This window comes from Homarus americanus, unplaced genomic scaffold (genome assembly GCF_018991925.1).
Source record: "Homarus americanus isolate GMGI-L3 unplaced genomic scaffold, GMGI_Hamer_2.0 scaffold11022, whole genome shotgun sequence".
NCBI classification, from domain to species: Eukaryota; Metazoa; Arthropoda; class Malacostraca; order Decapoda; family Nephropidae; genus Homarus; species Homarus americanus.
Window position 1 is genome coordinate 208,933 of NW_024737068.1, and position 26,230 is coordinate 235,162.

The 26,230-nt window shown below is 41.3% G+C and overlaps 1 protein-coding gene across 2 annotated transcripts; it reads right to left on the reverse strand.

Moving 5' to 3' along the window:
• Window positions 1–3,334: 3,334 nt before the first annotated feature.
• Window positions 3,335–18,716, reverse strand: LOC121872865 (phospholipid phosphatase 6-like). Of its 2 annotated transcripts, XM_042375922.1 has the most exons (6): window positions 18,581–18,716; window positions 15,689–15,840; window positions 14,848–14,947; window positions 5,856–6,028; window positions 5,162–5,414; window positions 3,335–5,053 (listed from the first exon to the last, which is right to left on the reverse strand). In XM_042375922.1, exons 1-5 carry the CDS (start codon window positions 18,609–18,611, stop codon window positions 5,184–5,186), a joined length of 687 nt encoding a protein of 228 aa, XP_042231856.1. In that variant the 5' UTR covers window positions 18,612–18,716; the 3' UTR covers window positions 3,335–5,053; window positions 5,162–5,183. The 2 variants fall into 2 exon arrangements, with proteins under 2 accessions (XP_042231856.1, XP_042231854.1); XM_042375920.1 differs by having other exon boundaries at window positions 3,335–5,414.
• Window positions 18,717–26,230: the final 7,514 nt, after the last annotated feature.

A 26,230-nucleotide genomic window follows, 5' to 3' on the forward strand; every position in this document is an offset into this window, starting at 1 on the left:
CCATGTACTCGATTTGCTTCCTTGTTCGTCATTTCCTGAATAACATTGAAAATGTATGGAGTTATCAAAAGATCAAATGCAGATGCCACATTATCTGTAATTCTTGTTGGTGCAAAGCGAGTAATGCCAGGATTTTGATCAATCACATTCCTAGCACTTCGCCTACCTACTGAACCATCTGCTTTCTTTTCATGCCAAACTATGGCTCCACTTTTGGAAGTAAAGATTTTAGAGTCAGAATCTGGAATGGACTTGTTGCTCTCTGAAACATTTTGACCATCCTCACTTTCAGAATGATCAGAATCACTACTCAGCCCACTATTCACTGAAACATGATCACTTTCACGATCTTCAGTGTCTGGATATAACTGATCACTTTCTTCATCTTGTGAGGCTAACTTATAAAAGCTACCAACTGAAAAACTTGACGTGTTCCTGAAAAAGAAATAGAAAAACCAAGGATAGAAAAAAAATAGACACCATTTCAATTATATTTCATCTACTGCTAGATTACGTAGGAGGTCTATAAGACGCCATCCTAAAGTGTATATTCAGAATATAAGCTTTTATCTATGCCTCTATCATTCTCTAGTAATTCAAGATTTCCATGTTATGAAAACCAGACTTCAAACCAACTGTAGTGGCCCGTTTCATCAACAGAACGTATTATATAAATGGGTTCTTACATCTGATTTATATTCAGATTCACCACCTGTAACTTTCCACTAACTTTGAGTAAGACATGAACTGATCACGTGAAGGGTAACTTTCCTAAGAGGGAGAAGCCCATATGTCAGCATCTATGTAAGCGCTCACAAGTGCGATGCCTTAGTCAGTCACTCACACCAACTTTTATCGAACGGAAGTTGATTCACGTTTATATACATAAACGCCGTCCTCTTTCTCATTCACGCATAAATAGTGGAACTTACGGTTCATATACACTCAGGAATTATAAACATAATACTTCTATAATAAAACAAGAAACTTCAATTGGGTTTCGTTTCCAAAAGCCCAATTATATTATATGTGTAACAACCTGGTTAACTGGGGAATTAACCAACGTAACACAACTTACATGTTCATGGTTGAAGGAAAATTCTGAAGGAAATCAACAATTTGTTTCTGCTTCACTGTGGTATGTAAACAAATTCGTTTTTTGTAATAAATGCAAATCACAAAAAAAGAAAATGGAAAACTACATTGAGAACATATGCATTTATAACTATTTCGTCAAATGTATGCATTGATTATGACGACTCGAGGGAGGTGGACTATAGGGTCATAAATGACCCAAACAGACTGGATGTTAGTTTTTAATCTGTGGAAAACTATAAAGATTTGGGTTAGCTAATTTCTTTCCAATAATAATCTCAGAATACTAGGAAAAGTCACGGAGTATGAAGTTTCTTTTCCGCAAAATAAAAATATTAAGATACAGTAAAGTGGCAAAGGGTCAAAAAAAGACCCCTAACAGACTGCTAGGGTTAAGCTGGTTAATATTTAGTAGTTGTTAATACCTACATATTTATCGAGTCTTATGTACAGATAAGAGTATATAGAGGTAAAACAATGCTACGCGCATGTTTCTCACCCCGGAAAAACACTTAATGCTAAAAGAATACAAGAACAATACATCTTACCTACTTATTTCTTTTGATTAAAATAAAAACTATCTATTATAACAAATTATAAACCAAATAAACCTAACCTAACTAAAACTATTATTTATCGGCTATCTATATAGTTTATACCGGCGATATTGTTCGGGGTACTATTTTAACATTACACTTACCCCGATCTGACTAATTTAACATGGGTCACAAACCAGTTTCATGGCTTTCATCTACCACGAACGCTGGCACATACTCCTTCCATCTACCACACACTAGCAAATACTACAATCTGAAGTCTTGATCTCACTGAATTTGTTCTCTTGAACATGCTGATTAAGAATGTCATCCACTGTTTGATATCTGTATATTTACTTCTCCAAATGACATCTCAAATATTTTAATTACTTTTACAATGCTAATTACTCATAATTGAAATTTAATGTCTAAGTACTATAAATTACATCCAGGATAACACATAAACACCAAAAAGGGACCTAGAAAAACCATAGGTGGCGAGTCAATTATTCCAAATAAATAATTTTTAACAAGAAAAAATTATAACCATAATAACATCACTATTCAAACAGGAAGCTCATCACGCACGTACATAAAAATAATAATTATCTCTTTTCAACCATACCTCATTATGTTTCGTTCAGACTTTGCCCCCCTCCCTCCCACCCTCGGCAAAATTTCTGTGTACACCAGTGGGTCATCTAATTTCTTTTTTATGGGAATTAGCCCACCCGGGCACAGGTCAAATGACCCACATCAGGGCCTAGAGGTCGAAAAAATAAGAATAGTAAGAAATTAAAAATAGAAAAGAAAAAGGTTATAGTCTCTCCTCGACTTACGACGGGGTTCCGTCCCGACGACCAGGTCGTAAGTCGAAAAGGCGAAAATAATACATAGAAATTATAAAATGGGTGTCTCTTTCTTCTCAGCACCACGAAAACTGTCACTTTTATGCTTGCCAGCCGTTTTAAAGGGAATTACAAACGAAAATTTTGTCAGTACACAGCGCGATCACTAACGTCAGGACTTGAAAATACGTAATGTGAAAAATAGTTTATACTACCATGGCCGTTGTATGTCCGGGTTGTTGTAAGTCGAATATGTCGTAAGTCGAGGAGAGACTGTATTAATCTACACCACGAAGGTGCCGGAAAACCAGCTTTTTAAAGCGTCAGATTGTATGAGTATGGAAACACAGAAGAAGGCAGAGCATTCCACAGTTTGGCTGTGTGAGGAAAGAAGGATGTACTATAATGGCTTATTCCAGTGTGACCGACATCCACAGAGAAATGATGGGCAACGCGGGCAAGACGAGTGTTACGAGCCCAAGGCCTTGCCAGCGGTACACAGGATGCTCAAATCCACAGAACATTGCCCGTTAAAGTACCTGTAAAAGAGAGAGTGAAGCAACATTCCGGCGAAGAGAAAGGGAAGAAAGATTGACAACTTAACTGTTTATTACTTTTCCTGGAAATTATCAAGTTTTGAGAGATGACATCATTATATTCTACTAATTGGTCATTCTTGGTGTCATCCTTAAGGCTACTCTTCCATGTTGGGGTTTTAAAAAAGTAACTCCATAGTTGTTACTGGATTGGCTCACCAAATTTACCATCTTAAACATTCATTTCAGTCATGGCTGTGTTTGCCATAATGCTCTTTTACCGAGTTCTGGAACATTACAGGAAATTAAAGAAAAACTATTTAAAATTCTCCAGTTTTATTTATTATACATTACATTATGACAAAACTTTTTTGATTTCAAGTACTTTTAAAGAAGGCCTTTCTCTTGAACATCAAAACAACATAAAAAGGCATCACATCAAACAATACCAATCTGTCCCTCTTAAAGCTGTTTTATTTATTGTTTCTTTCATTCTTAGTTACCATTTATATCCTGATAAATTAAAAAACTTAGCAAACATAAAGGATAACAGAATAACAAGTGTTTCGTTATTAACAAATCGTCAACATCAAATAAAACATAATCGAGTCTTAATATAAAATACAACTAACCAAATTACTATAGAGCAAAAAATTCCTAAATATCCACCACAACTCAGTAAAATTATGAAGAAAATACTGTTCACTCAATCCCTCAGAGAGAGAAAAGCGATCCCTCTGTGATTTAGGGAAAAGGTAGAAAATAAGTTTGGGACAATAATGTGTCTCAACCTGTAGAACTACCATCATCCCATTCAATATAAACAACATACAAGTGCAACTTCTTATATGCACTGAAGAAACACGGTGGCTCTCGGACTCGGCTGGGAAAAAATTCACACAGTACTGTACACAAATGGTCACTGGTCTGATTCCCAATTTGAGTAGCAAGAGAGTTTCCCACTTGTACACTATGCAATACAGTACACTATATACATCACGTCAGAGGTGATCATACAGTTGAACTTCTCAAATCCAATACAGTATTCTATTATCCAGAACCACATGTGGTCTGGACAATTTGGGGAATGTTAGTTCACCTCCCATGGTCTGGTATGATTAGTTCAGTTCTTAGCACCTTCTCCCATCTCAATGCAGCCATATTGTTTACTTTGTTTGGATGTCTCTTGGCTGTGTTAATTTTTATATTCTGTATCTATAGTAGAATGTTTAGTTGAGTGTTGGCAATATAGAAGTACAGTACAGTATTTTCCAGGTGAACCATCAAATATTTCACTAAACACAAACATAATAAATATAGACAGGCATTTTTACAGAGATTATATGGTCTTTATAGCTTCCTCCTCTTCTCAACACCATTGTTATTTTAAGTACTGTACTGTAAATTTTTATTTATTACAGCATTATATTTTATCATAATTATTTTTAGCTTTTTAGGTGTTATTATGAAGAAGAATATCACTTTAGGGTAAGCTAATAAAAACACTGTACCTATTTTCCTTTACTATTTCATTCTTTCAAGTTATTCTTAAGTGACCACCTGTGATCTGGCAAATTGTTTCATCCAAGAAGGTATCGGGTCCCATGACTGCCGGATTAGAGAGGTTCATCTGTATAATAAATTATTGTTTCTTCACTGGAAACAAAGACTATCATGAGCAACTGATATCTATAGACATACTGTATGATTTACCAGCAGAGATGTAAGACACTGATGATAAGATAATATCCTGAATAAAAATCTGATTGTGCTAGTTGTCCCTGAGTTAAATATGCACACCTGGGACTCAATTCCTTTACTAATAAAATAATATAATACTGTACACATTCTCTGTCAGTCTCTTGAATGTCTTAACTCCTACTGGAAATTTCCCTTTTTTTGCCTTCTTCCAATATCTTCACAAAGCTACACCTGATGTGAAATATATACAGCACCTATATGTAGTCATTACTTAACAGTTACCTGGTTTCATATTTCCTTTACATTTCTATATTTTCACACAAGGTCTTAGACAACACTGAAAAAAAATACAAATATATTAAAAACAAAAGTATGGAACTAAAAACAAAATACAGTTTCACCTTCAGTTATTTTATAGTAAACCCATACAGAATACTGTACACACCTGCTCAGACTATGGACAAAATTCACACATCATAGCTTGCTCCTGCCTGAGTCTCATCCAGAAAGAAGTTTACCACTCCCTGAGCACTCTGTGAAGAGAGCCATATGTGAGACATGAAGAAAGCTTCTAGGACACCAATCACAATACCACCAATAACATCCAAGAGATGGTGGCGCTCTAGTAACAGGCGAGACGCACATACCGCCCCACTCCAAGCCATCATGAGTATTGCTATAGGCAGGAACAGGTCATACTGAAAAGATAGAACATTGATGTTTAATAAATATAAGGGAGTCGTGTTATACAACAATGTCATTAACTTTATTTTTAAATTAAAAAATAACAAACAAAATACAAGCGAACATCAACATGTTTGTTGGATAATACATTACTTAGTCATGATAATCTGCTGATCTTTCAATATTAAGTACAGTACAGGGTGGCATATATATTGCTTTATCAAAGGCATATTTTTGGCATATTTTTCTCAGCTTTAGGCTTAATCATCATGAGTTTTGTTGCTCGGACTTTATTATAGTTTTCCATGTTATGACCAAAGTCTCGAGAAAGGATGATACAGTAATTATATCACTGTCTTTCTCTGTTCACGAAATAGCTACTGTACCTTAACAATAATCATGACGACTAGAATGAAAGTCCCCTTTTAACTGTTAGGTTAGATTATTTACGGTACCTTCAATGGTAAGAGAACGCTTAACATGACTGCTCTTGTAGCATGCCCAGATGGAAAAGAAAACTTATCAACTGATATTGTGGCAAACATCTCATCTTTCTTGTTACCAGGTGGACGCCGTCGCCGGGTAATGGCCTTGACAACTGAAACCACAACGATGTCAAGGAAGAGAGCTGAAAAGAAAGTATGAGAACTAGATTGCCAGTCAAACATAATACAGTTATATTTCATTATGATACTCCACTGTGGTGTAGTGATCAGCATACTTACCTTACAAATGAAAGGACCTGAGTTTAATCCTGTGAAGGGTGAACCTACGGGCACATTCCATTACACTATCGGCATGTCTACCCAGCAGAAATTGGAGATCTGGATGTTAAATGAGTGGCTGATCAAATGTTGGGTTAAGGGTCATCCAGTGCAGTAGGCAAGTGTCTGATCTTCCTGGGCTACTCCTTGAAAACCAGGACATACACTCCACTCCATTGCATTACGTGCGGGGTCGTGACGAATATAAACAAGATGAAATATTAATAAAAAATTAATCTGAGAAGTTAACAAACTTCCGGTAGTCTATTGGCCTCCCTTTTCTCTTAATACACTCCTGCAGGCATGAAGGAACTGACTCTGCCAAGTTGTGGATTATTTGTGGGTCTTAATTATTCCACTCCTCACGAATGGCGGCCTCCAGCTTGGGGACGGTATTTGTGTCCTTGCCTTGCAGACGAAGCTTGCTAATGCTCTACTTATTTTCTATCGGGTTAAGGTCAGGCAAATTGCTTAGCCAATCACTTATGAAGTCTACATGACAGTTAACAAGCCATTGTATTACAGATTTTGCTGTGTGACATGGGGTACCATTTGCATAAACACACCAGCGTGGCATTTATCAAAAGACCCGGGCAAATAATCACAAAGCAGCTCCAAGTAGTTAAATTGGTTTATCATCATATTCCTAGGTAGTACAACAAGATCACCAGTTCCAAAGTACGAGAAGCAACCCCACACCACTAGTGACTGAGTATGCTTAACTGTACACATTGAAAATACGACTTCCAGTAAAAGAAAACGTTGCCTCGTCACTCCACAGCACGTGCGGCCACTTGGTCGTATCCCACCGAGCGTTAGCCTTGGCAAAAGCAACCCTACGCTACCTCTGGACAAGGGTGAGAAGTGGCTTCTTGAATGCGCGGTGGCTGCGAAACTGCAGGTCGTCATGGATGCGGCGGTGAACGGTCCTTACAGAACTATCACCTAGAAGTACAGGGTTTTTTCTTCCAATTCCCATGCTGACAGACGTGGATTAGCATCAAGTTGCCTCTTAAGAACAGTTAACGTGCGTTGGGAAGTTTTTCGAGCCTTCCCTGGCCCTCAGTTGTGCAACCTGTCGTCATCTCGAAATCGTTTAATTCAAATCTGAACTGATCGTTCACTCACACCAACAATTCTTGATATTTCCTTTACAGGTTTCTTGCCCCTATGCAGACTAATAATTGACACTATCTGCTCTTATTTTAAATCTTTCCTCTTGCCCATTGTGGCAAAAAAAGCAAAGAAACAACAGGCGTTGTGACAATAAATAGGGGCAATGTGGTGGGGGGTAAAACTCATAAATCTTTGTTCACGAAATTTACGTGGGCAACTGGTGAACGTTTTGATTGCTGGCTGACTTGTCCTCGAGTCTCCCTTCACTGCCAGACGTAACCTCAGCACCAGCTGGCTGTCATGGAGGGGTGTGAGACACTTCAGCAAAAATCACTTCCTGTCGGCCACCTCGCACATAATGCAATGGCGAGGAGTGTACATCTCACTAATTTAGGGTTTGCTTATTGTGCTGAAAAGGGTTCATTACTGTATACAGTAATAATGTATTGTGTGTTTAGTACAATGTAGATACCAGTACGAGACCACAGACCAATTACAACATCAAAAAATTCCTAAAACCACCACATTTTCTCACTTCAACACTACAGTACTTCCATTATTTCATAACACTTATAGCTTGCCTTTAGTGCCTTCCTGAACTGCAGACTCAACGTTACTAATGTAGCAAAAGAACTCAGTGTCGTGGATCGTATGCGATATACTGTGCAGGTAGTGCTGACCACTGTGGCCAGTACTGGATAGGTTTCTTTGAGATGATTCGTTGACTTCGTGTGATATTAAACCTTTAAAAACCATATTTGATGAAACATATATAAATATTTATAGATTCTCTAAGAAACGAAACATTAAACACTAAGTGTGGAGTACCTGAACCCTGTGACAGAGTAAAACATTACCAGGTTCTTCAACTGTGGATCAAATTCAGCTGTACAGGTGTAACCTTAATAATCTGGGACACTGCCAATTTATCTGACTGGGTACCCTCTCATAATAATGGCAGGTTTTTGATTGGTGGATAGTTTCTCCCTACATACAGTACAGTAATACCCCGCTTTACGCGATTCTACATTTACGCGGTACCTCGCCAGAACCGGACTTTCACTTTACGTGATGCATCTACCCATATACGCGTAGAGTGTCTGGCGCGACGCTATCTTTAGATTCGACGCTCCCGCCTTCTCCCACTTGGGCAAGCCGAGCGGGTATGTTGCGCAGTGGATGTCTCTGTTGCGTTATCGGTGACGTATCGGACTGTGATTGGGCCATGCATTCTTACCTCCCTCCGCCGCTAGCTGTGATTGGTTTAAAGTAATATGAGTGTCCACCCGCGGGAGGGAGGAAAGACGACGCTTGACCTAGCCGGGTCAGTTGCATCACTCCAGGCCATACCGTGTAAACCAGTATTCATTGCTCTGTAAAATGGCTTCCGCTGGACCACCGCCCCCAGAGAGAAACTTTGCATTACAGGTAGTTCTGCTATAACGCGATAATTGTGTTCTTGTAAAATATCGTGTTATAGAAAATCGCGTAATAGAAATAACAGGGCTTATGGAGAAAATAGGGTTAGGTGCAGATTACTCGAAATCGAAAAAATTTAGTAGTTAGCCTAACACAAAGGATAGCACAGTCTAAATAAATGTTACATTCATATCTAATAATGAAATCATACAGTAAATGTAACACTTTACTTGATGGGGGAGAAGGGTGATTTTGAGGTTGATAAAATCGAGCTTCTCTTCAAGTGTTATATCCTTTCTTTTACGATCATCACCGGGAATTCTATCACCAGAACACTTCTTGTTGATATTCTTCTTTACTATATTCACAGTTAATACTGTACCACAAAACTGGAGAAATAGTAAGCAAAAATCGCGTTATAGCAAACAAGCGTTCGCGTTATACAAATATCGTTCCTAATTCATAAATCGCGTTAGAGCAAATTCGCGTTATCAAAACACGCGTTATAGCAGAACTCACTGTACCTGGACCCAGTCGCCCTAAGCCAAAGAAGATACAACGTTCCCTAAGCTACGAAGTGAAATACAAGATCATTCAAGAGTAGGAGAAAGGAACACGTCAAGCTGATCTCGCGAGCCAGCATGGAGTCAACGAATCTAAGATTCGTACAATTAAGAAGGATGCAGCCAAGATCAAAGAACACATGAGAATCACAAAGTCTGCAGGTGCTTCAATGATCAAGTATTGCCAGAACAAGGTGCTGCTAAAGGTTGAAAATTTGCTGGTGAGTTACTCGATTCGTCAGGCGCGGCGTAACATGGCGGTGGACACGCGATCCGTTCAAGAGTACGCCCGTGAACTGTACACAGCAGTGTCACGTAAGATGGGAATTGCAGAGCCCAAACCCTTCAATGCTTCCTCTGGTTGACTGCATAGGTTTAAGAAGAGGAACAAGATCACCAACATCAACATTGGTGGTGAAGAAGCGAATGCTGACCGTGTGGTGGTTAGAGATTTTCCTCCGTTCTTATGTGAGGTTATGGAGGAAGGACAGTACACCGACGACCAGGTGTTCAACATGGACGAATCCGGTCTATTTTGGAAAAAGCTGCCTACCAAGACCTTCGTTGTCCAGTCTGCCAGCAAGATTCGGGGCCGGAAGTTGCAGGAGCGCATCACCGTCCTCTTTGCCACCAATGCCTCCGGTACCTGTAAACTCAAGTTATCAGTGATCCACACAGCCCGCAAGCCGCACGCCTACAAGAACGTGGACATGAGCAAGATTAATGTCCACTGGTTGACCTCACATAAGGCGTGGATGTTCTCTGCTCTGTCACTCTCCTGGTTTGATGACTGTTTCGTTCCCGACGTGAAGAAATTCTGCGAGCAACAGAATGTTCCATTCAACATTCTGTTGCTCCTTGACAACGCATCAGGGCATTCGCCACTACTTATGGATCGTCACCCCATTGTAAAAGTGGTCTTCCTTCCTCCCAACACTACGACATTATCCAGCCCATGGACCAGGAGTTGATATGCAATGTGAAAGCTGCATACTCTGCAAAGAAGTTTAAGCTCCTGAACGACTGTACCAACACCAAGGATGAGTTGCGTAAGCTGTGTGACACCGATAGCGAGAGCAAAAGCGACGAGGACGAGGACAAGGAACAACAGGTGGTGAATCAAGAAGTTCTCGTCAAACAGTTTTGGAAAAAATTTAACGTCAAACAAGGTGTGGACTTCTTGGTGGAGGCATGGGATCAGCTGTCTGTAGCTACGATTCGTCACGCATGGAGGCATGTGTTGCATGGTATCCCAGGTGAGAGGCGGAGTCAACCTGTGACTGGTGAGGTTCAGTCTGTTACAGTGGCATTGGACCTTGCAAGAGAAGCTGCACACAGTATTACAGCTGAAGGCTTCTCCGAGACCACCAACGAAGACATCCTGGAGGTGATCAGAGATCCTGAAATGACTGCCGACGAGATGTTGGAAGATGATCACGTCAGTGAAGAGGCAGGTGGTGCGTCAACCCCAGAAGAACACAAGTTAACGCATAGTAATGTTAAGGATGCCATCGAGTGTGCAGAGAAACTGAAGCTCTTCCTTTTCAAAGACCATGACGATGACCGCTATGAAGTCTTCCATACCTGGCTGGTGCAGGCTATGGAGCCGTACATCAAGGTGTATCAAGACAACATCAACACTAGCCGTCAAAAAAGCATTACCGAGTTCTTCGCCCGCAACCCACCACAGCCAGCCCGAGCCTGTGATAGTGACAGTGAAAGTGACTTTGAGGGATTTGTCAGGGAGGTCCTGACAACTATGGTGGATAGTGATGGTGATTCACCTGAGGGCCAGTAATCTGCCCTCTGCCTCGGAACCAGCCTCCATCCCCGTAAACCGACCCATCTCTTCTACTAACGTAAGTGTTAAACCTAACCTTTATTTTTCCTAACCTAACCTCTTCTATATTATGTGTGTGCATACCATCATACAGTTAAGATAATATTTTTACTACAACATAGTTTTGTGTCGTCAAAAAGTGGAGTTTGGGGGTCGGGCCAGTCTCTATTGGAATTAATCCCATATGTTCTGTTGTTCACTTTTCGCGGTTTTCACTTTCCGCGGTACCCCGTGGGTTCAATTGACCGCGTAAATCGGGGTACTACTGTACTTTTAATTTATGTATCCCAAGCCACAACTGGAAATACACACATGGAAATTCTATACGGTCTGTTTTTTTTAAATAATAAATTGGTGAGGTTCCAACATCATCATCTTCACCAAGCTTCTTTACAGAAGCTCCACTGTTATATCTTGGTTAGCAATTCAACCTTTTTCACCAGGATGAGTGATAAATCTTTGCACTTTACAGTAATTTGAAAATAAGACAGCTAAGGCATACAGACAGATCATACACAACCAAAAGATGACAGTTGCTTGTGTAAACAAAGTTGGTGACTGTGGAGTCAGCTTATCATTGCATCATAAAAAATGGAGCGGCAAGACAATAAATTAATCCCAGATTCTTCAAGGTTTTCTAGAATTCTGGATTTTTGAGGGAAGGGTTTTCAAATCAAAGCAACAGTCGGTTTTCGAGGTGAGCCGGTTTTCTAAATGCCCGTTTATTGAGGTTATACCTGTAGGATCAACAGTGATTTATGAAGGAATCAAATGAGGCACACAAATACACCAAGGCATGTTCACACACCCTCACACAGTCACTCTATGACATGTAAACAAACTCACAATCGTGCACATGCACACATTTTATGTGTCATCCAACACAAACATATTTTTTCCCCAGATTAAGGATAAATATGAGGATCCATTACTGTACTAATCTACAGCACAGATTTACTGTACTGTACTACTCTCCCTTGCTTTAAATCATCTCTAATAAAATTTCTATTGTCTAAGTATTAAGATTTTTGTAATACAGGTACCTACTTTATATTCCTGCTCCTATTGTAACACCGAAATCGTTATACAGTACTGTACATAGCAGAAATTGTCATGTAGATATATAGAAATTACTACAGTATTGCAATAAATATATTTGCCAATTAGACATGATACTGACAACTCTGTCCTCTTGTTCCACCTTAATACAGGTCCCACCACTGATTTTCTGGCACTCTTGGTTCCAAAGCCTTGCCGGATTATCCATTTTGCTGGACCAACCGAGGTCAGGTAATAATAATTCAACAATACACCTCCAATAGGCCCGCTGCAGCTTCCTCCATTCTTATGTTCTCTGACCCACAAATTATACACCTCCCATGTCTCTAAAGCACCATGGACTGCTAGAAACTTAAATTAAACAAATATTAATGTAAATTAAATGTGAAAAAGCCATAATTTTGAGCAACATTACTGTACACACTTTGTACTCAGGATGAAGAAACTGCACTATTTAAGACTGAATGTGAGAAGGACCTAGGTGTGTATGTTGACAATGAGCTGAAGTTCTCGGGCCATTGCGAGAAGGTAAATCAGGCAAATAAATTATAGGGTCTTATAAGAAGGTCGTTCAGATATCTAGATGGTCCGTCCCTCGTAATGATTTTCTATAGTGAAGTGCTTCCCCATCTGGAGTAGTGTCACCCTGTCTGGTCCCCGAGATATGCTAGGGACTGTCAGTTGGTTGAAAATGTTCAAAGGAGGGCCACCAGACTGGTGCCTGCACTTCGGCACCTCAGCTACCCTGAGAGATTGGAGAGCCTGAACTTGCCTAGCTTATACTACAGACGGGCAAGGGGTGACCTAATTGAGGTGTATAAGCATCTCAAGGGGCACTAATCAGTCGAGTGTCCTTACTTGGAGCTGGCGGATGCTTGTCCCACAAGGGGTCACAGCTCAAGATTGAAGAAGCCGCAAGTCCAGAAAACTGTGAGGGCAAACTTTTTCGGAGTGAGAGTTGTGAACTCTTGGAACAATCTACCAGAAAGTGTTGTGACGGCACCGAGTGTGAGCTATTTCAAGACAAGACTTTACCAACACTGGAGCAGGTTCAGGTACATTCAGGAGCCGGTGCATGCCCAGTACTTGCCAACAGTGCGTAACAGAGACGTGACCTATCGCCCAAGCGGCTAACAAGCCGATCAGTGGTGAAGAGGATAAAAGTAAAGTAAAAGTTATACTCAAATTAATCACTATCTTACAAGGATTCCAGCAATGCAAAATTTTTTAAATGAAAACTTTAAGCCTATAACTACCTTCACTGAAGTTAAGTGCCCCCTCATAATTTTATCCAGACTAAAGGAGGTGCCGGACCAACAGTTCCTGGAAAATCGGTGGTGTACCTGTACAACCCATGTTGTACTGCTTCCCTCCCTCATCATATTTATGTATATCAACACCACTGTTAAATATGTACATACTTAAAATATAAATTAAAATAAACAAATAAATAAATAAATAAATAAATATCGAAGTGATAACCGTGGTAACATGTTGTTATTACCACCATGCTATGTGAACTATTCCAGATGATACTAAATATTACATAATACTTCTTTGAGGTAAATGTACAGTATATATCAGGTGCCTACAAGAGAGCTCAGGCTCTCAACTGACTCAGCCATTTTAATATTGTTATTATTATCCACTCTGTATCTGTGTTTTTCTGGCTAAATAAACGGTTTCAATGATTCAAGATCTTGTTGGGGAGCTAAACACACAGAAAAGTGAAATAGGGTCCCAAAGGCATATCTCATAATTAGGAACAGTACAGAGACAAAACACTGTACCCCCTCTGTATACTAAGCCTTCAGTACACAAGCAGGCAACAGCCAATACAGGTACTCCGACTTACGACCACCCGGACATACGACCGCCGCAGTCGAACCAAAATGTTTTCAAATTACGTATTTTCGAGTCCTGACGTTAGTGATTGCGCTGTGTACTAACAAAATTTCGTTTGTAATTCCCTTTAAAATGGCTGGCAAGCTTAAAAGTGAGAGTTTCGTGGTGCTGAGAAGAAAAAGAGACACCCATTTTAGATTTTCTATGTATTACTTTTGCATTTTCGACTTCCGACCAATTCGACTTACAACCTGGATTTGGGTCCCTAACCCCGTCGTAAGTCGGGGACTTCCTGTATGCTGCTTTTGACTGCATTTGCTTCTCCAAGTTGTAAACTTCGAGGTACCCATTTACAGCTAGGTGAACTGGGAGGAACCCAGGAATTAAACCATTGACCCCTGGAGCAGGAGGTGAGTGCTGTGTGCACTCAACCACTGCAATCCTAAACAAACTATTAGTGAACAAAACTAGGAATCACTGAGTATTGTAAGCATGGTGAAAGTGTATCAGAACAGCAGCAGCAACAAGAATATGGTATAAAGAAAAGTTAATTCTCTGACATTACTAAGAATAAAGACACAAGACAGTTATGCAAGAAAGGGAGTAAAGGAGTGCTGCAGTAGCCATCCAGGCTCAGGGTTTACCCCAACCTTCTGGGATGGAAAAGTCAACCAAGTCCAAAAAACGATAAAGAAAACTTCACTTATTACTGCTGGGATCATATATCAACAATCATTTTTCTGCATTTGTGTTGTTTAACTGTATGATTTATCTGTTATCCTAAATGTATACATGAAAGGCAAGATAAAAAATAGTACTTGTGCATGGACACACCACCTACCAAGTAAGATGTTGACCAATAGCTGCCTAAAAGCCAAGTTGCTGAAGAGAAAGATGAAGGTAGGGGTCCCAATCAACCACGGTATTCCATGACATGAGTACTGAAAGCAACAATAATACTATATGTCCTTTTTTCCACATCACCAGAGACAGTTGTTTATAAGTTAGTCTAAATATACAGTATAATACACACATTAAACTTTGATCACTTGACTTCTTCAATTGGATTTTTTATGAGCATCAACACTTTATGGCCATTTTCTGTGCTCTTGTGGGTTAGCTCTCCCTGCAGCATAGTCTCATACAGCCACTCTTATCTGTTCTTAACTGTGAGGACATTTCTTGCAACCTCTCCCTAGCACTCCTCCCCTTCACACATTCAAACTCGTGCATCTCTTGACCCGACTGGTCTCCTCCATTCTCTCCATATACCAGAACTAAACTTACCTCTATGCAAAACCTCACCAATACTGTCAACACCCAATTCCCCCCTTAGTTCAGTGTCACATTACATATTCATCTCATAATTCTCATTCAGCTCACTCAAGCCTGCTTATGTCATCCTCTTTAACTGCCCATGTTTCACTTAGATACACCATCACACTTCTCAAGTTGGTTGCTTAAATCTTTCTTTCACACAAAGAAAAGACCCTCTTGCTGTCAGTAAAGTCAACAGCTCCATAAACTTCTTAAGCCATTTCTGACTCACAAATGAGCTAGCTTCAGTGGCTAACTACTATGTTCAACACTATCTATACTCACTTTGCTTCATCTAATGGGCCATTCTCATCTACAGTAGAGTATAAATACAGTACAGTATATGATTATTAATATAAAATTACCTCTAATCCCTTAAAATGTGTCTTATATTTGCTAAGTGGCCCATAATTCTGATCCAAATACTTGACCAATTTCTCAGACACCGCCACATCCCACTCCAGCACCTGCTTCATTGGCTTGGGTACAACTCTTTTTTCTCCCATTGCTGACACGTCTGAAAAACAAAACGTATAACAGTACAGTACTTAATACTTCACATGTGTCATTTACATTTGGAAAGTCTCCTGCATTTTCAATTTATCACATAAAAAAATCTGTGAAGTAGAATTATGTGTAGCTAAATACAATAAGACCTCTTAAAAATGAGCAAGCACTGGCCAACTCATGAGAAAACAAAGATTCTTTGAAATATAAATTTTCAGACCAACTTTTCCTACAATTAATTCAAGTTATCGAAGTTTTCCAACATTACTAAGGTGTTTTTTTTTTCTCAAATCCCTGACACACCAATTCAGCATTGCAGACCCCACGATCTATATATTTGTTGCTTCTTAAGTAAATTCTGACTTGATTTTCCTTATCAGTACTCTCTAAATAGATTTATAGTCAACATATTAAAAAAATGGTTTAATAAAATTTCTAATACTGTACAGACAAACCAACAGTACAAACATGAAATGAAACAGCAGTACAGTACTCTGGATTGGTGTGCAGGTTGAATAGCTACTTTAGAAATATTGGTAAAATTTAAGGAGAGTCGCCCACGTTATCCAGCCACCTAAGGAAAAATTTCTATATAAGAAAGTTATTTCTTACCTCAAGAATAAAGCAAATAGGGTGGGGGAATAGCACTTTTCCTATTCAGGCCTTTCTTCCTCTTTTTCTTTTCGTCAAGAAATACATAGTTTTCCAAAAAATATCGTTACTTTTTCCATCTTTACAATTTCAAATGTTGGATGAAATGCAGCATCATATGATGGTATGCCTACTGCCCAAATCGGTAACAACTGTATTGGCTTATAAAATATCTGCAGAAATTGGTCAAATTACTGGTCATCTTGAAATTCTGCCAATTCTCTATACAAAATTGTTACCAGATAATTTGATCCACACAGTAGATAATGCTATACCAATACTTACCTACCTACCTACCTAACCTACAGCAGTATGGAAGTTAATTAATTATTAGGTGGTAGACCTATGGAATAGTCTAGCAACTTAATCTATGGAACCGAAAACAGTACTGGGCTTTAAAATAGCCCTTGACGAGTCTATCAAGGGAACGATATTGACCTTTCCTCGGCATGGCCACCTCTAGTTGGGTGGCCATTAGGTAAATAAGGCAAGTAATTTCGGTAAGTGTGTGTGTGTGTGTGGTGCTATGGGGTGGGTTGAGGTAAGTGTGTGAGTGTGGTACCATAGGGTAGGTTTAGGAGTGTTTGTGGGGAGCCACGAATTACCCAAAAGTACCCAAATGTACCCAAAAGTATAGCAAATAAAGGTAAAATCTTAACGAATATCTGTTATACATACACAAAACATGTTTAATAATATTTTTAGTGTAATTTTGTAAAAATAATTTGTAAGATGAAATAATAAACAGCAAAAAACTTTCAGTATTGGCGAACGCTAAATTCCAAAGAGTTCGTGAACAAGGGAGATAACTCAGATCCATCGTGATGCACTTCGCGAACCTAACCTAACGAAAAGTAAATCCTACGGCTATGTTAAATACCCCAAAGTAACAGAAACATCGGTAATTATATCTCCATTTTGAACAGGTGACTCTTTGGAATTCAGCATTTTTCACTGTTTATTATTTCATTATTTTGACTACATTTCAATGAAAACATTATTAATCAGGTTTTATTGATGTAAAACATATATTCGTTAAGATTTTACCCTGATTTAATATACTTTTGGGTATATTTGGGTAATTCGTTGGACCGGTGTTTGTGTGGTATTATAGGGTAAATTTATGTAAGTGCAAATTCTGGTTGATACGTATCGGTTCGACTAATTACCCAAATGAAGCCAAATATAGCCGCAATGAAGTCAAATAATGGTCCTACATGAATAAATCGGACTGCTAATCACTTCTCGACTAGTATTTGGTGTCAGAGTCACAAAAAATTGGAAAACTTACTTTAATCTGAGTTAATAGATCGCGTGCATGTACCGAGGGAGCGAGGAATTACCCAAATGTACCCAAATATAGCCGCAATGAAGTCAAATGATGGTCGTACAAGCGTAATTCGGGCTATGAATCACTTCTCGCTTATTATTTGGTGTCATAAAGTAAAAAAAAATTGGTAAACTTAATTTAATCTGAGTTGTGTTAGGTTAGGTTAGGTTAAATTAGGTTAGATTAGATTAGGTTTGGTACATGCACTTGATCTATTAACTCAGATTAAATTAAGTTATCAATTTTTTGTGACTTCGTGACACCAAATACTAGTCGAGGTTAGGTTAGGTTAGGTACATGCACGCGATCTATTAACTCAGATTAAAGTAAGTTTTCCATTTTTTTGTGACTTTGACACCAAATACTAGTCGAGAAGTGATTGGCAGTCCGATTTATTCATCTAGGACCATTATTTGACTTCATTCTGGCTATATTTGGGTACATTTGGGTAATAAGTCGGACCCATACGTATTGTAGTACAGGTATAGTAAATATTTGGGCTGTACTAAGAAAATACTTTTGGCTTTTATGTGGTTGTAGGATATTATGATGGGGTAATTCTAGGTTCACCATCTCCCTACTAATATTTTAGACTTAACCTCTCGAACCGTTATCAGCATATACCATAACCTACTGAAACTTATCAATGTTACTGTTGCTACCCTAAAATAGATATTGACTGTGGGAATACTTTAAACAGGCAGTAAGTAAGTTATGTGCTGGGATATATGTAGTTAATAATAAATATAATATGGTTATTGTTAGTTACCTATAAGCCTCCCGGCGACTGCTCCTGACATACACACGAACACAATAACTAAGTCTAATACTGTCTGAGAGACTGAAACAAGTTGCCTGACTTGCCTTTTGGGCCCTTGACTTTATCATACTACTGTAACCGACCAACGCTACGCAACACCACACTTTTAGCTCTCTTTTAAGTTTTATCACACTACTCTATAATATATGCAACAATAAGGATAATTAGTAAAGAATAATAATACAAATAATAAATAAGACCAAGCACATGAAACACTTTTCGGATAAACTGAAAATATAGTGAACTTCATTAGAACTTGAATGTAGAGAGTGCGGCAAATATCGAAAAGGGTTTTATTTTGTTATTATATAGGAATATGAATTGGAATTAATGTTATTTCATCTTATACACCCATTAGTTTAAACCACAAGCATGTGGGCAACACAACAACGCTCTATTGTAGTGTGGGGTACGGGTTGTTTGGTTCACACTCAGGATGGGACGGAGAAAGGAAACTCACAATGTGCTCTCTGTATAAAGTTTTTGACATTGATGTAATTGGCTTACAAGAACCTTACACGTCCAGCACCCAGAAGAAAGTTGCACCCAGGATAGCTGGGTTTACAGCATATAATAGTGGAGCAGAAAGTGGCCTGCTCACATATGTAAAGAATGGTCTGGTCTGTAAATGGATTAAAACTCACAATGATGAAAGTATTCACTATCAACAATTTACAGTAAAGACAACAAACAGTCAATTTTCGCTGTATAACATCTATGTTCGGTGTAATGAGCTGCGAGCGGACGTGTTACCAAAGCCATCAGGTAACAATGCTATGCTGTGTATGGGTGACTTTAACTCTCGTCACACTGTCCTCGGTGATGTCCAGTGTAACTTGTTCGTGTTCTGGGTAATAAGTTCAATATACAGGAGCGAACACAAACACCTGTATAGATTATGTAGGTTCGATTTACTGGATAAGAGATATGTACACAAGGAGAGTAGCGCTCTTCAACCTGTCCGCTGGTCAACTGCTCCATAGGCGACGTATGGCAAGTGAGACATTAACAGCTTCCATACGTCGCCAGGCACATTAATTAAGCATGTGGGACATTGATAAATACATTGCCACACGCTACTAGCTAGGCTAAATAAATAATACATAAATGGAGCACATACATAATATACATAGCATAATATAAATACAGCATACAGAATATACATACACCTCCCTCCCCCCTATACGCTCATAGCAAAGTCTTGAGCGGACCTTTTCTTTTGGATCCGTTCTGAGCGTCGAGGGACTTGATCACTGGGAAGGGTATGGGACTCAACACTGGTGGCGGGGTCAGCAGAAGGCATTGTTACGGGGCGGAGAAAACGGCGGTTCCTCCACCACACACGACCACTGGGTAACCGCATCTGGTAGTCCCGTGACCTACCGAGACCCATGACTACGCCTACTTTGTCCCAACGTAGGGAGGTCGGGTCCTGAACACGGACTTGGGTGCCGACACTCAACCTGGGGAGAGAACGGGCGTGGTCGTTGTAGCGGGCGACGACGTCCTGAACACGTTCGGCGGCTCGGCGATCACAATCCTCTGTCTTGGCCTGCCACTCCTTGGAGAAGGATTGAGGGTGAGCAGGGACACAAGAACGAAGGGGGCGTCCATACAAAACCTGGGCAGGGGAGCGTCCGGTGTAGTTAGGTGTGTTGCGGAGTTCAAGAAGACCCCGGTCGAAGGCCTCGCAGTCAATGTTCCCAGAAGGGGCCACCTTAAGGATGAGGTGCTTCAGGGATTTGACAGCAGCCTCAGCGTGGCCGTTGGACTGCGGGTAATGGGGCGATGACAACACATGCCGGACTCCCCATCGGTCAAGGAACACAGCAAAGTCCCGGCTTGTGAACTGGGGCCCTCCGTCGGTTCTCAGGCGTATAGGAACGCCCACGTCACGGAAGTAGTGGCGGAACTTGCTGATGGTGGCGGCATACGTCGTGTCATTACCGCACTTGATGACAACCGGCCAACCAGAGAGACGGTCGACGATAACAAGGAAGGACTTTCCTGACACAGAGAAAAAGTCGGCCGACACAGACTCAAAGGGGCGGGTGGGGTTGTCGTCACTCATGAAGGGTTCCTGCTGCTGGCTGGGTTGCAATACTTGGCAGGGCTCACACGCACGGACAACATTGGAGATGTCGGAGTTGATGCCGGGCCAGAACACAGTCTGTCGTGCACGTCGTTTGGTGGCCTCAGCTCCACGGTGACTGTCGTGGAGGCGAGCCAAGACGTGGGGACGTGATGCAGCAGGGACAACTACCGAAGGAGAGGTGTCACTGGCCAGAGGTAGGGGTAGGGCGGCAGCAGGGTAGTTGCTGCTCCCTTCGTGCACCCTGTTGGCGTATTTTACCTCCAGAATCGGTGTTGGGAAGTCCTGGGAGATGATGGCCAACTCTTGGCAATGTCTGTAGGACAGCAAAGGAGTCGGGACACCATTATGCACGTCAATCCAGGCCTGACACGACCTGTTGCCAAAGGTGACATGTGCATAGAGTGAACCTAGGCCTGGGGCCATCTGTGAACCATCTGCCGTGACGCAGAGGTCCTTGGGAGGCGGTCCTAGATCGCTTGGAGAGAGCCCCAAGCATTGCAAATGCTGGGGACCGATGACCGTAGCCTCAGCGCCGGTGTCGGGCAGCATCTCGAGACAGGATGACACATTGCCGTTGGTCACGATGACGCTGACGTGCTGGGGGAATTTGGTCATGGGACGTGAGGAGTACACCCTCCTAATATGGGTCGGGCTTTGTCCAGGGTCGTCGTGCCTCTGATTGGAAGACTGTGGGCGGTCCTTACTGGTAGAAGGGCGCTGAAGCTTCCGCCGACGCTGTCCCTTGGGTTTGTGGGTAGGGCAACACTTGTCATAGTGGCCCAGACGACCGCACACATTGCACTGTACGTACTTAGCTGGGCACCGCACTGTGAGCGACCAGTGGCCCTTACGGTCACAACTGTTGCAGGTAGACTGAGCAGCTGGACACACCTGTGTTCCGTGCTGCTTACCACAGTTGTTGCAAAATGAACCGGGCGTGGACGTGGTGGGCGAAGGCGTAGGAACAGACTTCTTGTCCTTGTACCGGGACACAGCGCGTACAGCTGTAGGGGGAGCTCGGATGGCAGAGGTGGCACACCTGGGAGCCTCATAGGAGCGACATATCGTCAACACATCCTTGAGAGAAGAGGAAGAGTCGAGGGAGGTGAGGCGTTGGACAAGTTCCTCGTCCTTAACACCCATCAGGATCACCTGCTTCAACTGGGTCTCCTCGCACTGCTGGTGGTGGCCTAGACCTATATCTACCTCTTCCGAGGCTCTCTTAAGACGTACATAAAAGGCGTCAAAAGTCTCACCCTCCATCTGTCTGCAGCTAAACAATTCCCTCCTGCGCAGAGCTTCATTCTGCTGTCCTTTGATGTGCCGTTGTAGAATGTCCAGTACCTCCTCTACAGACAGCGAAGAGGTCGGAGGTACCTGCAGCGTATGTTCTAAGACACGCTGAATTTCCAAGGACAGGCACATACGCAGCTGGATGAGTTGTTTAGGCTGTGACAAACTCTGGAGATCCACCATTGTAGCATAATCAGTCCACCGTCGCCGCCATTCACGAAAAGTCTGGAAATTCACATCAGGCTTCAAGATGGGCGGTGTTTGAGCAGCTGCTTTAGGTGGGGCTGGTGGGCGTGAAGAGAGCATTGATGAGGTATCTGAACCATTCAGTACCGAGGCAGTGTTAGAGCCAGGGGCTTGGTTAACAGTGAGGCGAGATATCAAAGCTTCAAACCGTGCACTGTCTTCCACTCTCCGTTGGTGGTCTCGTTCTGCCTCTGCTTGCCTTCTGTGTTCATCCGCCACACGTCTGCTAGCTTCATCCTCGCGCCTTTCATCTCTCATAAACTTCATTAAAGCAATTATCTCTGGAGACAACGCTGAATATCGAGGTGAAGGGCTGCACGATGTTGTGGGAGCTGGAGCGTCATGGTCAGCCTGGTCATCCGTCTCTGCGGAGCTATCATCCGACTGACTCATCCAGGCGCTGGTTCCACGGCTACGTAAGGCACGAGACATAACTACTTCATCTGTGTACTGTGTCTAAATCAGTGTTGACCGGTCAGCCCGTCGTATCAACAAGATCTCAGACAAAAAATTAATTAAATACACAGATAAGTAGGTTATATATATAAAATATATATAAGGGAGCCGCCGCGGTCAGTGAGTGTTAGTACATGTATGTGTGTGTGCGCGCGTCTGGGTGGGAGCAGTCTTCTCGAGCTGTGAGTGGGGGTGGAGACGGCGAGGAGCGTCAGTTACCCCTCAGGCAAGACAAGGGGAGGATGTGAAAACTTTACTCTTTACAAATGCCCAGAACATGCCGTGTACCTTGGGAATCCTTTAGAACAAGGTCACACATGAATGGCACGAAACACACAATGCACTAAACACTTCACAGAAAATCACTGTCACTGACACTGCTCAAAGTTGCTAAATTCTTGGAGGAGGGGTGGCGGGCGGCGGTTGGTTGACACAGGGAAGGAGTCCATAAGCCGGCTTTCCCACAAAGTTTGCACTGTCACTCGTAATTATTCAGTAAAAGTACACACTGCACCATGTTCGTGTTCTGGGTAATAAGTTCAATATACAGGAGCGAACACAAACACCTGTATAGATTTTGTAGGTTCGATTTACTGGATAAGAGATATGTACACAAGGAGAGTAGCGCTCTTCAACCTGTCCGCTGGTCAACTGCTCTATAGGCGACGTATGGCAAGTGAGACATTAACAGCTTCCATACGTCGCCAGGCACATTAATTAAGCATGTGGGACATTGATAAATACATTGCCACACGCTACTAGCTAGGCTAAATAAATAATACATAAATGGAGCACATACATAATATACATAGCATAATATAAATACAGCATACAGAATATACATACATTACTCTAATGGGAGGGTGTTCGTGAATTACATCAATAATCATAATATCACTGTATACGACACAGACTAAGCGACACATCTTGATTATGTGATTGGGTATAACCTAGTAGACAGTAATGTCAAGGCTAAGGTCATCTCAGACTACCTTGTCAGTGATCATTATGCAATACTTACTGAATACACTGTTGCTGATGTCAAGTGTGAACCCCATCCTAAGCTCAGAATTAATATCCCAGATAATCTTAAACTGCACTTCAAGGCCTTTATCCACAGATGGTATGCTGGATATACACCTGGGTCAGTGGATGAATTTTGCTGTGATCTTGTAAATGTCATTACCACATATTATACCACCTGGGTTAAGTCAAGGAGGAAGGGGGGCAGCACTAAACCACCTCTGTGGACACATGACCCCATCCTCACCAAAGAAGGAGAGAATGTAAAGCAGCTTGCCAACACTTATAAGCAAAATAAAACTAGTGATAACCTTTTGGCATTCCTCAAAGCTAACAGAGAATTTCGTGAACTCAAAGGTCAGGTGAGAAACACCTATTGGGAACAATTCTTACAGGGGATTAATAGAACAACCACTCTAGCAGAAATGTGGAACAAAATTAGAGCCATTACCAAGTCACCCACCCCAGTCCAGCTTCATCACAGCCCTGCAGAATATGCTGACATGCTATTAGACCAATGGTCTAGTGTGTCACGAATCACTTCCCTGCCTCCTGACATACAACAATATCTTAACACCTCACACATTAATAGGGATTTCAATATTGAAATAGCCTGTTTCTCACCAGACCTTACCGACCAGTTTCCTATAACGCACCACGAACTAACAACAGCACTAATGAAAGGTGAGTCATCCTCCCCTGGTGAGGATGGCATAACCTATAACACCCTGAGATTGTTGAATGAGATCCCTAACCATCCACTGCTTGACCTGTATTAAATGAGCCTCACACAGGGTATTCTGCCTAAGACATGGACTCATGGAAACATAGTTCCAATCCCTAAAGCTAATTCTCCAAACTTCAGGCCAATTTCACTTACATCCTGTATGTGTAAAGTCCTTTAAAGAGTTGTTCTAAACCGTCTCATGTTTCAAGTCAAAGACAAACCCGCCCCTAATCTGTACGGGTTCATGCCCGGGCGTAGCACACAGACATGCTTTGCAGAATATCTTGTTCACTCAAAAGATAAGACACAAACCGCCTTCATAGACCTTAAATCAGCCTTTGATGTAGCTAATAGAGACATTATACTTGAGCAACTAGCTAATTTTGGCATACAAGGTAACCTCCTGACATGGATAAAGGGTTATCTGTCCAACAGGTATGCCAGTGTTCTGTTTAGGGGAGTTAAAAGTACCAGAATGAGATCATTTGAGCTGGGCACGCCTCAGGGAGGAATGTTAAGTCCTATGCTCTTTAATATACTGATGCACAAGCTTATTGCTGACATTCCAGTTCAGCCAAACGAAGCCGTAATATGCTATGCTGATGATATCTGCATTATGACACAAACCAAACTCAGGCTCCAAGCTTTGCTGGATGTATTTGCTCGGAGAGCTGTTGAATGCGGTCTCATAATATCTGTTGACAAGACGAGGGTCCTCAATCCTCGTCCTGCTCACCCTCTGCCTCTTGACTATAACATTAACAGCATGCCCTTGGAACTATGTAGCTCCTATAAATATCTTGGAATTTGTGTGAATGATGCAAACTTTGTCAGTAACCTTCGTGACAAACTAATGCAGCGCATTAAACCCCTCAGAACCCTTGTTGGCAGGGGCTATGGAATTAACATCACCTATGCTCGTACTTTCTATCTTCACTTCATTCGTTCTGTAGTTGACTATCATGCTCTCCATCTTGTGACTATTCCGCCTAAACAACTCAACAGCCTTGAGGTAGTGCAAAATGAAGCCATGCTCATCATCCTAGGTTGCCCAAAATCAACCAGAATTGTAAACATGAGGAAAGAGCTCGGACTGCCCTCCCTATCTGAGAGGATAGCCCTACTTAATACCATGTTTTGTGGCAAAGTTTTGAAGAACAATGGTTCTCAAACTACAACTCAAACTGAGTTGATGTTCTATCTAAGTAATCCCGACCATCTCGCCAACCTTCCACAAAAGACTCTCGTTGGGGCGTGGCTTCATAAAAGTGTTGCAGACCTCCTGAAACTGAATGTCCCAATCACCCCAGACGAACCTATTAATGCCATTCCTCCTTGGCTGGACATATCAGTTCCTATTAATTACACTCCTGTTGGTAGTAAGCAAATGTTAAACACCGATGTGGTGAGATGTGTCACACTAGAAACTAATAACAGACACATAGAGAATATTAAATCAAGTGAATGTTATGATTTTACTGATGGTTCTGTGCAGACAAACACAGGTAGAACAGGCTGTGCAATTGTAATATATAAACAAACAAAGGCTGAACATCTGGGCAGCACAACACAAACTGAACTAACTGGAATCTACTTAGCCACAGACTACCTCAAAGAAAATGGGGGTGGGGTGATATTCTGTGACTCTCAAAGTGCTTTGAAATCAATGAACATCCCGTCAGGCTCTATGTCTAAAGTTGCATGTGATATTAAAAGGAATGTGATAACTGCCAATGAGATCAACTTTCGTATCGAATTT

Bases quoted from the DNA above. Each gene is read 5' to 3' on its own strand.
- LOC121872865 (XM_042375922.1), bottom strand. From the start codon at position 18,611: ATGTCAGGAGCAGTCGCCGGGAGGCTTATAG. The intron at 15,841-18,580 runs GTAACTAACAAT...TTTGTTTTTCAG, and splicing joins AGTCGCCGGGAGGCTTATAG to ACGTGTCAGCAATGGGAGAA. The intron at 5,415-5,855 runs GTACCGTAAATA...CTATCTTTTCAG, and splicing joins GCGTTCTCTTACCATTGAAG to TATGACCTGTTCCTGCCTAT.